The 11,979-nt window shown below is 62.0% G+C and overlaps 1 protein-coding gene across 1 annotated transcript; it reads right to left on the bottom strand.

Annotated features, from left to right (window-relative positions):
* Nucleotides 1–2,377: 2,377 nt before the first annotated feature.
* DUSP7 (dual specificity phosphatase 7) lies at nucleotides 2,378–10,173 on the bottom strand. The gene is made up of 3 exons (XM_043885385.1): nucleotides 8,815–10,173; nucleotides 6,922–7,356; nucleotides 2,378–4,393 (listed from the first exon to the last, which is right to left on the bottom strand). The coding sequence occupies exons 1-3, from the start codon at nucleotides 9,329–9,331 to the stop codon at nucleotides 4,086–4,088; spliced, it is 1,260 nt and encodes a 419-aa protein (XP_043741320.1). The 5' UTR covers nucleotides 9,332–10,173; the 3' UTR covers nucleotides 2,378–4,085.
* Nucleotides 10,174–11,979: the final 1,806 nt, after the last annotated feature.

Here is an 11,979-nt window from a genome sequence, read left to right as displayed (position 1 = left end):
TGCCCCCGCCCTGCCCCATTCACTGGGGATGACTGTGTTTGCACTCTGGGGAGGGGCCCTGGGGGAAGGGGAGTGGCCCTCTCCTGAGGGCTGCCTCCCTCTGCCCCAGGCTCAGCACAGGACCACCGAGAGAGAGTTCATCTCTTATGTGGTCTCCTTGTCACACCCGCTTCAAGGTGACTCCTCCACAGGTTACAAGTTCTTTCTTGTGTCCAGCCTTAGTCACTCCTGCTGTTGCACCTGATTCATATATCGTAGGACAGTCGAGGCCCCATTATCCCGCCACCCAGCCTGACATCACTGAGCTTCCCTCAGGCATGTTCCCACTCCTGGGAACATGTGCCGGGTCGGCACAGGAAATGGCTGCTGGATGAATGTGCAGGTGAGGGACTGAGTGGCTCAGATCCTCCCCCGAGAACGCTAAGTGGATGAGGGGGTCCTCGGAGGCCCGGGCTGAGATGGGGACAGAAACTGGAACCCAAAGGGAGGCACAAAAAAAGAGGGTCAGGAGGAGAGAGATGGGGCTGAGGGCACCGAGAGCGAGCCGGGTGTCCTTGAGCCCCGCTGGCGTCTAGACCTCAGCCAGAGATGGCCTGGGATGGACAGGCCCACGGGGCGGCGGGGACAGCATGGCCAACACAGACTGGAAACAAGAGCTCAGAGTGAGGGGCCGTGAGGCATGCCCTGGGAGCCAGCGTGGGGACAGCAGTCCAGAGTAAGTGCGGCCTCAGCCAAGGTCAGAGCAAGGACCCAGGGCCCCGGCCAGGCAGGGCAGTGAGGTGGGAGCTGCTGCAGATGAGGACGCTGAGGGTCAGAGAGGCCCCCTGGCCTAGGGTTGCACAGGCGGCATCGCCCCTCAGCCCTTGGCTGGAGGACTGGCTGAGGAGGAGACGGCCGCTCCCCCCAGCGGCCCCCCAGCCCCGTGCTTGGGCACGCAGGCACTGCCAGGCACTTACCCAGCCCCCAGCCCAGCACCCGCGGGCTTCCCCAGCCCAGGCGGAGGGCAGCGGGGGAACAAAGGTCCAGTCTCTGCCTGCTCGGGCCCCCACCCCCTTGCCTGCCCCTGGCACAGAAGGACCCAGGCCCCAGGGAGCCCGCGAGCAACAGCAGCCCCCGCTGCTCTGCCCCTCCCTCAGGCCTGGTGTTCCCCAGTTCTAAAGATGGGAAGGCTGCGGACTTCCCCCTGGGGGTCTGGTGGCTAAGACCTCATGCTCCCAGCGCAGGGGGCCCGGGTTCCCTCCCTTCAGGGAACTAGATCCCCAGGCCCAAGACTAAGACCCAGCGCAGCCAAAGAAAGATGAGAAGGCTGACAGCCACACACTGGGGTTCGAGCCCACGCAGCCCTCACCAGACGATGAGTGGGGCGGTGACTGGACTGCTGGATGTAACTTCTGGTGAGATGGGGTGGGACACAGGAGGGAGCCTAGACGGCCCCGGAGTGGGGAGTCCTAAGGAAGGGGCTGAATCACGCTCTTCCTGCCATGCCCACCTACCTGCCACCTGGAGCCGGGCCAGTGCTGGTCACAGCAGAAGGGATAACACCAGGGGGGCAGCAGAGACGGGGAGACGGAGTCAGCACCCCAGATCCTCAAGTTCCTGACTGGGGCCAACTCGGTCAGAGGTGGAGCCCCTGCGGGTGGGGCTCCCAGTTCCCTGTCCCTGACTTGGGGCTGTGGGCCCACTGGGGGCCTTGCTCCTCGGGCCGTGGCCTTCCAACCCCTCCAGGCCCCTCTGGTGTTCCCTGCTCGCCCGAGGGTTGAGTCTGAAGCCTCCAGAGGGGCCCGCCTGGAGGGCTGCCGCTCAGCTGCCCTGGGGAAGCCAGGCATGGACCAGGCCCCCCAGAGGCCCAGGTCAAGACCAGGAAATGAAGGTGCGGGGCTCACTGTGCCCGAACGGGAATGCCCTGGGCATCGGGGTGTGTTGGCCCCACCGCACAGTAATGGATGCCGTGGCTCCCGCGGGGCTGGCCCACTCACTACCCAGCATCAGGTCCCGCAGGCATCCTAGGGACGGTGGCGGGGAGAGTGAGGTTGACAGATGCACAGCCATGTCCCGCCCCCGAGACAGCAAGAGGAAGGGCCAGGGCCGCAGGGGCAGGTCAGGACCTGGGGCGGCTGGGCGGCGTCCAAGCGGGCAGCGCTGGGTGTGTCTAGGCAAGCAGGGGCTCTGCCGTGTGACCCTGGTGCACGGAACGTCTCCACGCCTCGCTCTCCTGTCACCCCGGGGACCAAAGCCACAGTGTCCCCGCCGACCCACACCCCAGCTGCTCCTCCCAGCTTTGGGCACCTCTGACCAGTCCCAGTAAGTGCCCTGCAGGCCCCCAGATATGGCCACAGTGCTTCTCCTCATTGCCCTGGCCCTTATGAGACACCACTCATTTTAAAGAAAAAATAATATTTATTTGCAATATAAACAAAGTCCCGTTGCTGGTTCGGGATATATATATATATATATATATATATATATATATATATATATATATACGTGTGTGTGTGTGTGTAGGGTCACAAATTTTCCTTCATAAGATCATAAAGCAAAACTGGCCACCCCTGTTGGCATACCCTCATTTACACAAATCTGATGCATTTTTCTGGGTTTTTCTTTTCAAAGGTAAAAAAGAGAGAGAAAGAGAACCATGTACACAGCATGGAAGCTTCTTGTCAATTTCTCAACTGTGGCAAGATTTTCATCTGCTGCCTTGAAGAATCCCTGAAGACCAGCCCTGTGAGGTAAGATGCATTGGGGCAGAGTTTCCGTGGCCTCACTCACACGCCGCATGCTGACTCGCTCAGGGACCCCGGCCCTCCCTGGGCCCCCACGCAGTTCCACCACCTGGGAAAATGGAGTTTTGGAGAAGGAACAGGACTGGAGGAGGATGATGGACTCCGTGGCTTTGTTCTGTGGACACCGGGGTTGGGTGGCGGTGTGGACAGCCTCACACACCTTTCCCTGTCTGCCCTTGCTGCCCCACCCCCCCCCACCCCCCGGGATTGAAATGGATGTGAGTTTCTTAATACAAGGCATGGGCAAGATGCGCACAGGGCCGGCTTCCACGGGTCGAGGGGCTGGGAGTGGCAGCTGGAACCCAAGCAACAGCCAGGGTGAGGGAGGAGCCCTGGGAGGCAGGGCTGCGCCCTCCACCTAAGCTTCCCCAGCCACTGGGCCTGCACCCTCAGCTACAAACAGAGAGAGAGACAGAAGTAGCGGGTACATATAAAAAGGGCCTGGGGCCCTCCTCAGGGCTGAGCCCAGAGGATTAATGCTACTGCTTGGCAGTCCCCTGTGGCCTCCTCTCCTGCCTGGGGTGGTATGCAGGGACCACCAGAGGGCAAGTGGGTAGGCAGAGAAGGCAGAGGTCACCTGTTCAGCCCACCACTCACAACGGTCATCACAGGCGAATGCAGCGCCAGGTTGGGCTCGGCCTAGGTGGGAGATGCAGGCAGGCCTGGGAGACCCCTGCTGGGAGCAGCGAGCCACCCCCTTTAAGGGCCGCTGCAGAAATGGAGGCTTCACACATGTGCAAAATGCATTTGGTCAAGATCAACGTGGGGTTTGTCTTTTCCATTAAAACAGAAACAAAAACTCAAGAATTGCTTTTGAAATAGGAAGAAAAAACAAACTGGTAACACCTCTCTCTCTCTCTCTCACTGGATCAAGAAAGGGATGAAATACTGGTTTATACAATCCACTGTTGCATGTAGCCTGAAAATAACACTTTTCATTACAAAAAAAGAACAATCAAGCAGAGCTTCAACATTCTCTCTGCTCCAGGGAGCTTGGGTTTACCTGCCAAAAGTAAAAAGTAAACTCAGGTCCGTGGATGAGTCTTTTAAAAAAACAGCCAAACTGGCTGAGCCATCAGCAGAAAGGAGTGTCCTGGGACAAGGAGAGGCCCCGAGGGACTCCCAGAGCTGTGTGTCTGATCGCCTCGGGCCCCTCCGGAGAGTCCTGCCGGCGGAGGCCTGGCTATGGGATGCCAAGGGGAGCTCACCTCTGGGCACAGGTGATGTCTGGGTTCCTCAGGCCAGAGGCAGCAGGCCTGGGCCCTCCCGGCGGGGCTGGCCTGCCGCCCCGTGCCCCCGGCCTCACGTGGACTCGAGCGTGTTGAGTGGGAACAGGTTGTGGTTGGCAGGTGTGGAGAAGTAGAGCTGCTCGCTGGGGGCGTGGTTGTCACACGGGCTGCTCAGCCCCAGCGTCCGCTCGAAGTCCAGCAGCTGCCCCATGAAGTTGAAGTTGGGTGAGATGTTGGACTTTTTCCTCTTGACAAAGTCGTAGGCGTCGTTGAGCGACAGGTTCATCTTCTGCATCAGGTAGGCCACTGTGACGGTCACCGAGCGGCTGATGCCTGCCAGGCAATGCACCAGGACCCCGCACTTCTTGGAGCGGGCCTCGTCTGCAACACACGGGCGTGGGTCAGGGTGGTGCTCCCGCCAGGGAGCTCCCGCGGGTCGGGCACAGGGCGGGACCCGGCAAGGGACTGGTGCCGCCCGACTCTCCTGAGGGACTTGGTGAAGTCCCAGGCGGGTGGGATGGCAACTGGGGGTCAAGGCCAAGGGCATGCCTGTGGGGGGCTCTGCCACAGCTCCAGCGGCCACGCCTGCACCCCAGTCTCTGCTCTGTCGGACGGACAGGCTTACTCACAGGGCCCTTAGAGGTCGGAGCCAAGCCAGGGCTCCGTGAGCCCTGTGCCTGCAGCCAGTCTTCCCGCCGCTGGAACTGTGTGCTGCACGTGACGTGCCGAGGAGCCACCTGCGTCCTCTCAGGTCATCTGCAGCATGGCTACCAAGGTTCTCTTATAAACGAGACAGGCAGACACACGCAGTGACAGGGCCACACAAGGGTTCCTCCTCACACGCAGCACTCACCCCTGCTAGCCCACCTCCTGGGGCAGCTCCAGGGGCGCCCTGAGAGCCTCCTTGGGCTGTGGGCATCATGGAGGCCCTTCCACAAGGGACCAGAGGGCAGCGCTCAGCTCTGGACTGGGCCCAGCCAGTGACACCTCCCAGCACGGCCACTCAAGTTCCATCAACTCTCCCCCGAACCCTCCCCAGCGTGAGGCCAGGCTCCTGATACGCGGTTGGAGCTCACATGCTGGCTGAGCCGCTGACCAGCTCAGTCCTATGCTCTCTCACCCCCGGATGTGAGGGCGGCTGCATCCCTGTGCCATGGCTGTGCTGCGGACACAGATGAATGAGACAGAGGCAGCCCTGGGGCCCTTGGGGTTCCCGCCTGAGCCCCAGGAGCCAAGCCCACTCCTGCAGGAGAAGCAGAGGTTCGCAGACTGCTCCTCGGGGGCGCACACAGTCTCGGGCCTGGCAGGACTTCCCTTTTCCCAACCCCATTCGAGGATTCCCAGGGCTGAACATGCAGTAGGTGCTTAATCCAGACTCGGGGACCGACTGGGGGCAAGACCAGCAGGGAAAAAGACACATGCCACAGATTCACGTGGAACACGTTGTCTGACCTTGAAATTGGGGGCAGGATAAGGGGGTTGGTAGAGAAAAGCCTCCAGTGGTGGTAATACATCAAGATAATGGGGAAGCCTGGTCCCCAAACCCAAACCCAGGTGATCCCAAGTAAAACCACTTCCTGCTGGCTTTATTTTTAGCTCTTTAAAGGGTGGGGCTGGGTCTTAGGGAGACTGGTGCTTCATCCCCTCTCTGCCCCCACAACCCCCTCACCCCAAGTCCTATGGGATCTTTGAGCCTCATTTCCTTCTCTTGTCAAACAGGGAGCACAGTTCCCCCCACCTCTATATCCTGTTCTGTCCCCTTCCCCTAATGTAAAGGGGCCTCCAAGGGAGATAAAAGCACCTACAAATCAGGCTCAGCCCTGGAAAGTCTTGGGTCACCCCCCCTTCACCCCACACCTCACTGGGGAGACCATGAGTGCTGAGGTGGCACCCATACCCTCTTGGGCACGTCCTCGGGGCAGAGTGGGGAAGCTCCGGATAGCCCCTGACACAACCCCTCCCCCGCCCCAGCTTCCTTCCTTCCTCCCAGCCAGGCACCTAGTTTTGGTTCCCAGTAAGCGGATGAGGCGGGGAAGCCTCCCACTTCCTGTTATTAAAGCGAGCCCGGCCCAGCTGACACCAAAACGCCCTCCACTGGACACAGCTGCCAGTGGGAAAACGCTGCCCGGAGGCTGGGCAGAACCCTGGTCACCAGCCTCACAGAGCCCAGGGTTTACATTCACCCCCTCATCCCGTATCCCCTTCCTGAATCCCGGGGATGGCTGAGCCAGGGACGGTGACCTGCCGACTGATAGCTTCCAGCTGGCCAAGGAGGAAGCGGGCAGGGAGGTCAGAGATAAGGAGCCCGAGTCAGCCAGGCTGCGGATGCAGGGGCTCAGAGGGCGCCGAGCCAGATGGCAGAGCACACTGCTCTGGGGGAGGCCTTCCCCTGCCTCCCCTCACCGCCTGGATACCAAGCCGGCCCCACAGGCTGCCGGGAACAGCCGAGGCCACCCCGAGGCTCTTTGGGTCAGCACGTCCCAAGAGCTGCCAGGTTGGGGTAGGCCTCTGGCTCCAGACTACCCTTCAGCCCCCTGAGCCCAAAGAGGCCCTGTGACAGCCTGTCCTCAAGAAACATGCGCTGAGGTGTGATGCAGGGCCAGTGAGACCCGTGGGAGGTCTGAGAGCTGGGACGTTTGAGCGTGCTGAGCCCCAAACAGCACAGCAGAGTCCACGCTGCTCCAGCAGCTGTGGAGAGTCCAGGGATCAGGGGACCGCTCGGCCCTGAGGGCCTCACAGTGGTGACGCACAGTGGGCCCCGGTACACCCATTGGCACAGGCTGGCACATGCAGGGCTCCACACAAGCCTTGACAGGCCCACAGGTAGCCAAGCTAGGCGCGGTGACACCCAGAGCCCCACACATCCCGACACGCACGCCTGCCCCCTGCCCCGGCACAGGAGCTCTTACCAATGAAGCTGATGGCCTCGGGGAAGAACTGGGAGAGGTTCTGGCTCCAGTGGTCAGAGATGGGGATCTGTTTGTAGGTGAACTCGCCCCCATGCTCAAAGGCGTTGGGCAGGTTGGGCGTGACGTTGAGGATATACTTGATGCCGTACTTGCCGAGCACATCCAGGTTGGTGGAGTCCTTGGCGCAGCCGAGGTAGAGGTAGGGCAAGATCTGAACAGGGAAGGCCGGCTGGCTGGACGGCACGGGGCTGCCGTCTGACTCGGTGGCACTGCTGGGCAGCTCTCGGTCGGACTCCCCATCCGAGCAGTCAGAGCTGATGCGCAGACCCCCCAGGCCCAGCACCGAGGCGGGGGGCGAGCCGCTCGGCGAGGACGAGCTGTCCACGTTGGTCTCGCAGTGCTCCGAGTACTCTGTCTGGAACTTGTTGAAACCACCTGTGGCCCCGGGGGGTGGACAGGGCCCGTGTGAGGCTGACAGTACCACTGGCCCGGCATCCCCAAACAGGGCTCCTCACAGCAAGGACCACACCACCACCAATGGACAACACAGGCAGTGCTAAGTATTTACATGTGTACCCTCTCTCCGGCTTTCTCCTCATCTGTCCTGTGGCCCACTCTACAGATGGGGAAAACTGAGACCCCAGGTGGTAAAGGAACATGCCTGAGCACCATACCCTAACCCACAGGGCTTCAGGGCCCCAGCCACACCATTGACTTTAGGGCACGTGAGGACAGAGTCCAGCCCATGTCTCTTCCACAGCTCCCCTGTACCAGGCACCCATGGGTGCTCAGTAATTGCTAAGCAGTAAAGGAAAGCAAACAACCCCATCTCAGGCCAATACCGCTGGGTTTGCAAACCCTCTTACAGAAGAGATCACAGGCCAGAGCTGCATCTGGGTCAGCTCGAGGCAGAGGGCCTGGGCCCTCAACTGGGAATCCGGCGCTTGCCCCCACTCCCCACCACTGCCAGGGAGGGTAGTGAAGGTATCGGCTGGTTCTGTCCCCCAGCAGGAGCAAGTTCATAAAAGGGGTCCTAGCTCCTCTTCTCCATAACCCACCTTAGAACTCAACGTACCCCCACTCTGGCCTTGGACCCACAGAAGGGGAGGCTGCTGGGGGCTTTACAGGGACAAGAAATGGGGAGTGCGCTACAGCTAAGCATGGGCCCTGCGCCCGAGGGTGCCGCAGGCCTCCCCTCCCCTCCCGTCTGCCCGCCCTGCTGCCAGCAAGAGGCCATTTTGGAATGTTAATTGGAAACACCGGCTGCAGTCACTCGCCTCCCAGGGCTGCCTCCCCCTTCCACCACCTCTGGAGTGGCTGGCTACGGGACTTGGGGGTCTCGGAAAACCAGAGCTGGGGCAAGCGACACTCCTTACAGCCCTGCCCCAAGCGCTTCCAAGAGGCGGTGATTCCCCCATGATAAACCCCACAGGGGGATGCCCGGGGTCCCCCAACCCAAACTCTCCCTCTGCCCTGGCAGGGGCGAGGGTGGTGATTAAAGGCTCCTGTCCTAACCCTGGCCTTCCAGGGACACCCATTCCAGACTGGAGGAGCTGAATTGGTGCCCAGGAGGGGACCCTCCCTCCTTTGCTGGGCTCCAGGGAAACCTGGGATCTACCATGGCCCCAACAATGGGGAAAAAAGAAAGCCCAAGTGCGGAAAAGTTTGTTCAGCCCACTCAGATCATGCCCGGAAAGGGGTGTAGAGGGGGCCACTGTACCAGCCTACACCCGCACAGCTTGGGCTGGAGCCCTGGAGGGGAGGATGCAGGCGGGGGAGACGTGGCGCCGGCTGGACAGGCCGGGCACGGGGAGAGAAAGCCGCCTCCGTCGGGGGCATCCGGGAGCCACGGGAGAGCCCCAATTCCAGACTGGGTCTTGCAGCCGCCCTTACCTTGGAGGTAGTAGGCCTGGCAGCCGTCGTCGCGCAGCTTTTGCAGGAGAAGGCCAAGCACCGAGGCGGGAGCGCCGGGCTCTGGCTGCCATTCGGCCGTGGCCTCGTCGTAGAGCAGCACGGTGGCCGCCTTGCAGCGCGTAGCGAAACGCTCCTTGTCGGCGTGGTTGGGGATGATGGAGCGGATGGGCAGGTTGCCTTTGCGGAGGCGGCGCAGCATGAGGCCCGGGATGGCCAGGTTGATAGCCGTCTCGATGTGTGACGACTCGAAGAGCTCGTGCGGCCGGCAGTCGAGCAGCAGCAGGGACGCGCCGCCGCGCGCCTCCAGCTCCTCCTGCAGCCACTCGGCGCTCTTGCAGGGCATGGCCCCTGCGCCCGCCGCCGCGCCTGCCCCGGTGCCGGCGCCAGATCCAGACCCCGCACCGGGCTCCGACCCCGCCCCGGTGTCCCCAGCCGCCGACGCCCCCGAGGCCGACATGTGCGCCCGCGCTGGGGGGCCGCGGAGCTGGTTTTTCATGGGGAGCGCGGGCGGCCCGGGGCCGGGGCCGGGCAGCCCTGCCCTGGGACGGCGCCCCGGCCGCGTCTCCGGGCGCCCGCCTCCCGCCGAGCTGCACGCCCGCCGCCCCGGCCTCCCGGCCTCCGTCCCGCCCGGCCCTCCGCGCGCGCCGCGGCCTGACAGCCCCAATTAAACAGCGTCTCAGGCGGCCGCGCGCCTAGGCGTCCTCGAGGGGGCGGGGCCGCGCCGCGGCTCCCGAGCTTAAAGGCGCCGCGGCTCCGCCGCCCCTCCCCACGGGGTATGCGAGCACGCGAACGGTCCCCTAAGCCCGGAGACCAGCCCCCTGGCCTTCGCTCGGCCTCAGCGCTGCCTCCAGAACCCACTACAACTCTCCCAGGGGCCCGACCAAGACACTCCTGGGTCCCTATCCCGGAGCTCCCAGTTCTGTGCCTGTCTCAAGAGCTGTCTGTCCTCGGGGGTTCCCGCTCCAGAGATCCTCTCCCCTACATTCCCGCAATCTCCCGGGGATGGAGCAGAGAAAAGGGGCGATCTAGCTGAGCCGAAGTCCTGTCGACTCCACTAATTTATGAACAACTCCCAGCGAGTTCAGCAAACGGGAACTGAACACCCTCTCCGTGCCATTCCCAGGGCGCCTAGGCGGTCACCGTTTCAGGCGGCTGCACAGTCCCAAAGAGGGCTCTGCGTCTGGAGACCTGAGGGGTCATCTCACTCCAGCAGGCCCGAGGGAGAAAGCAGAACTAGGCAGCTGCGAAGTTCGTAGGAAGGCCCAGGGCCGTGCCACCCTCCGCGGGTTAGGTTGTAGAAATCCCCAAAAGGACCGGCCCTGGGAAGAGACAGCGGGACCTTTAAGAAAGCTTTACAAGCGGAGTGGTGACAGGCGCGGAGTGAAGCGCCACGTGACTTTTCCACAGGCCCGGGGTGGGAAGGAGGGGGCCCCCTCTGCAATCTGCTCTCCTCCTCCCACCTTTCCTAACTCACGAATCAACTTTAATGACAGGCGGGACGCACCACGCAGAGCGCCAATCGCAGCCTAAGGAGCGGGCAGAGGGAAGGCGGGGCCCGCCAAAAGTTCCACCCAGCGCGGGCTGGGCGGGGCCTCAGCGGCACTGGCTGCGGGTGGCAGGCCGGCTGGCTCGGCGGAGGAGGTGAATGGAGCCGCAGGTAGCCCTGGAACAAAGCGGCTCCACTAGAGCGGCGCGCGTGCTCGGGGCCTGCCGCGCTTTCCCTACGGAGTCAAGGCTGTCTGCGCCGGGGAGGGAGTTCCTGAATGATGCTGCAGCCCGTGCGGTCCGTTCCCTGCCCGGCGGAGTGCGGCCACCTCCTTGGGGTTACCCCCTCCCACTCTGCCCAAGGCTGGGCGGCTCCCCACCACCCTGCCTCTACATCCAGGAGAGAGTTAGGGTCAGAGATGAACGGCGGTAGTGCCTGAGATTTGCCAGAGTTCGTGCCTCTGGAACCAGCAGGATTTGAGCTTTCCGACCACGTAGAGGAGCGGCCCTGCAGCATTCCCAGCTACCCACCTCCCCATTAACGCTCTTTTGTCCTCGCGGAGGAGAGTCTACCTGAAGGTTTCATCCCAACTGCAGGGCTGTGTCACAGAGGAGCAGGGATCTCTTCCACGGTTACATTTCCGGAAAGACCAGAGTATTGCAGTCATAGATGGTCTTATCACCCGAGATTCTAGGCCCAGAGAGGTGATAGGAAAAGCAGGTCCCTGGCCTCTCACGCAGACTTGTCCTAGGGTTGCTGGGCAGTGCCTTCTTGCCTGGGGATCTGGAACGCGTGGAAAGGGCTCGCAGAGCCTGAGGGGCTCAGATGCACACTCTGCTACTCGCTGATACATTGTGATAGTTCTCATCTCTCTGGGCCTCAGGTCTCCCCATGTGGGAGGGTGCTGGGCCCAACAGTGCCCAAACAGTCCATCTCAAGTCTGTCAGCCTGAGGAGGTGGTAGTCCAGGTGCTGGTCGGCAGGGATGGAGACAGCACTCAAACGAGAGTCCTGGGATTGACTCCTCTGCGCTTCCAATGAAGGGGCCACAGGTGCCACCCCTTTGTCAGGGAACTAAGATCCCACATGCTGGGCTGTGCAGCCAAGTAATAAAAAAGAGAGGTCTGAGCAGACACACATGGGAGAGGACCTCCTCACCAATGAGTCATTCCTTGGTGGGCTTGTTGGGGGCCTGTTGGAGTGTGGACTACAGCAGTGTTCTCATTAGTGGGGGCCCAATGGAGAGGGGACTCTGTGCCCCTCCCAGGAGAGGGAAAGAGCCCCACCTTCCCACAATTAGCTTGTGATGGCTCCCTATTCTCCCTCCCACTCTGGACTCCTCTCAGGGACAACCACCCTGGAGGAGAGGCCTGTGAGGATGCGTAGAACTGCTAAGACCCTGGGGGTGGGGGCATCCTCCTGTAGTAGAGGACAAGGGACAGCATCTGCGGGGGCGGGGGGGGGGGCGGGCGGCGGCGGTGACAGTGGAAGCAAAGGAGTGGAAGAAAATTAGCCTGGCCATCCGACATGCAGCATGGTCCTGGGCCCCCGTCACCCTGGCTGGAGAGGAGCCCAAAGCCCTGGTTCCTGAGTGAAAGCCCTGCCTCCAGCCTTGACCAGCTGGACACAATGCATAAAGTGATCCCAGCAGGGCTGCCC

Source organism: Cervus elaphus, chromosome 24 (genome assembly GCF_910594005.1).
Source record: "Cervus elaphus chromosome 24, mCerEla1.1, whole genome shotgun sequence".
NCBI lineage: Eukaryota > Metazoa > Chordata > Mammalia > Artiodactyla > Cervidae > Cervus > Cervus elaphus.
Note: the sequence above shows the minus strand (reverse complement) of the source record. Positions and strands in the feature narration are given on the sequence as shown.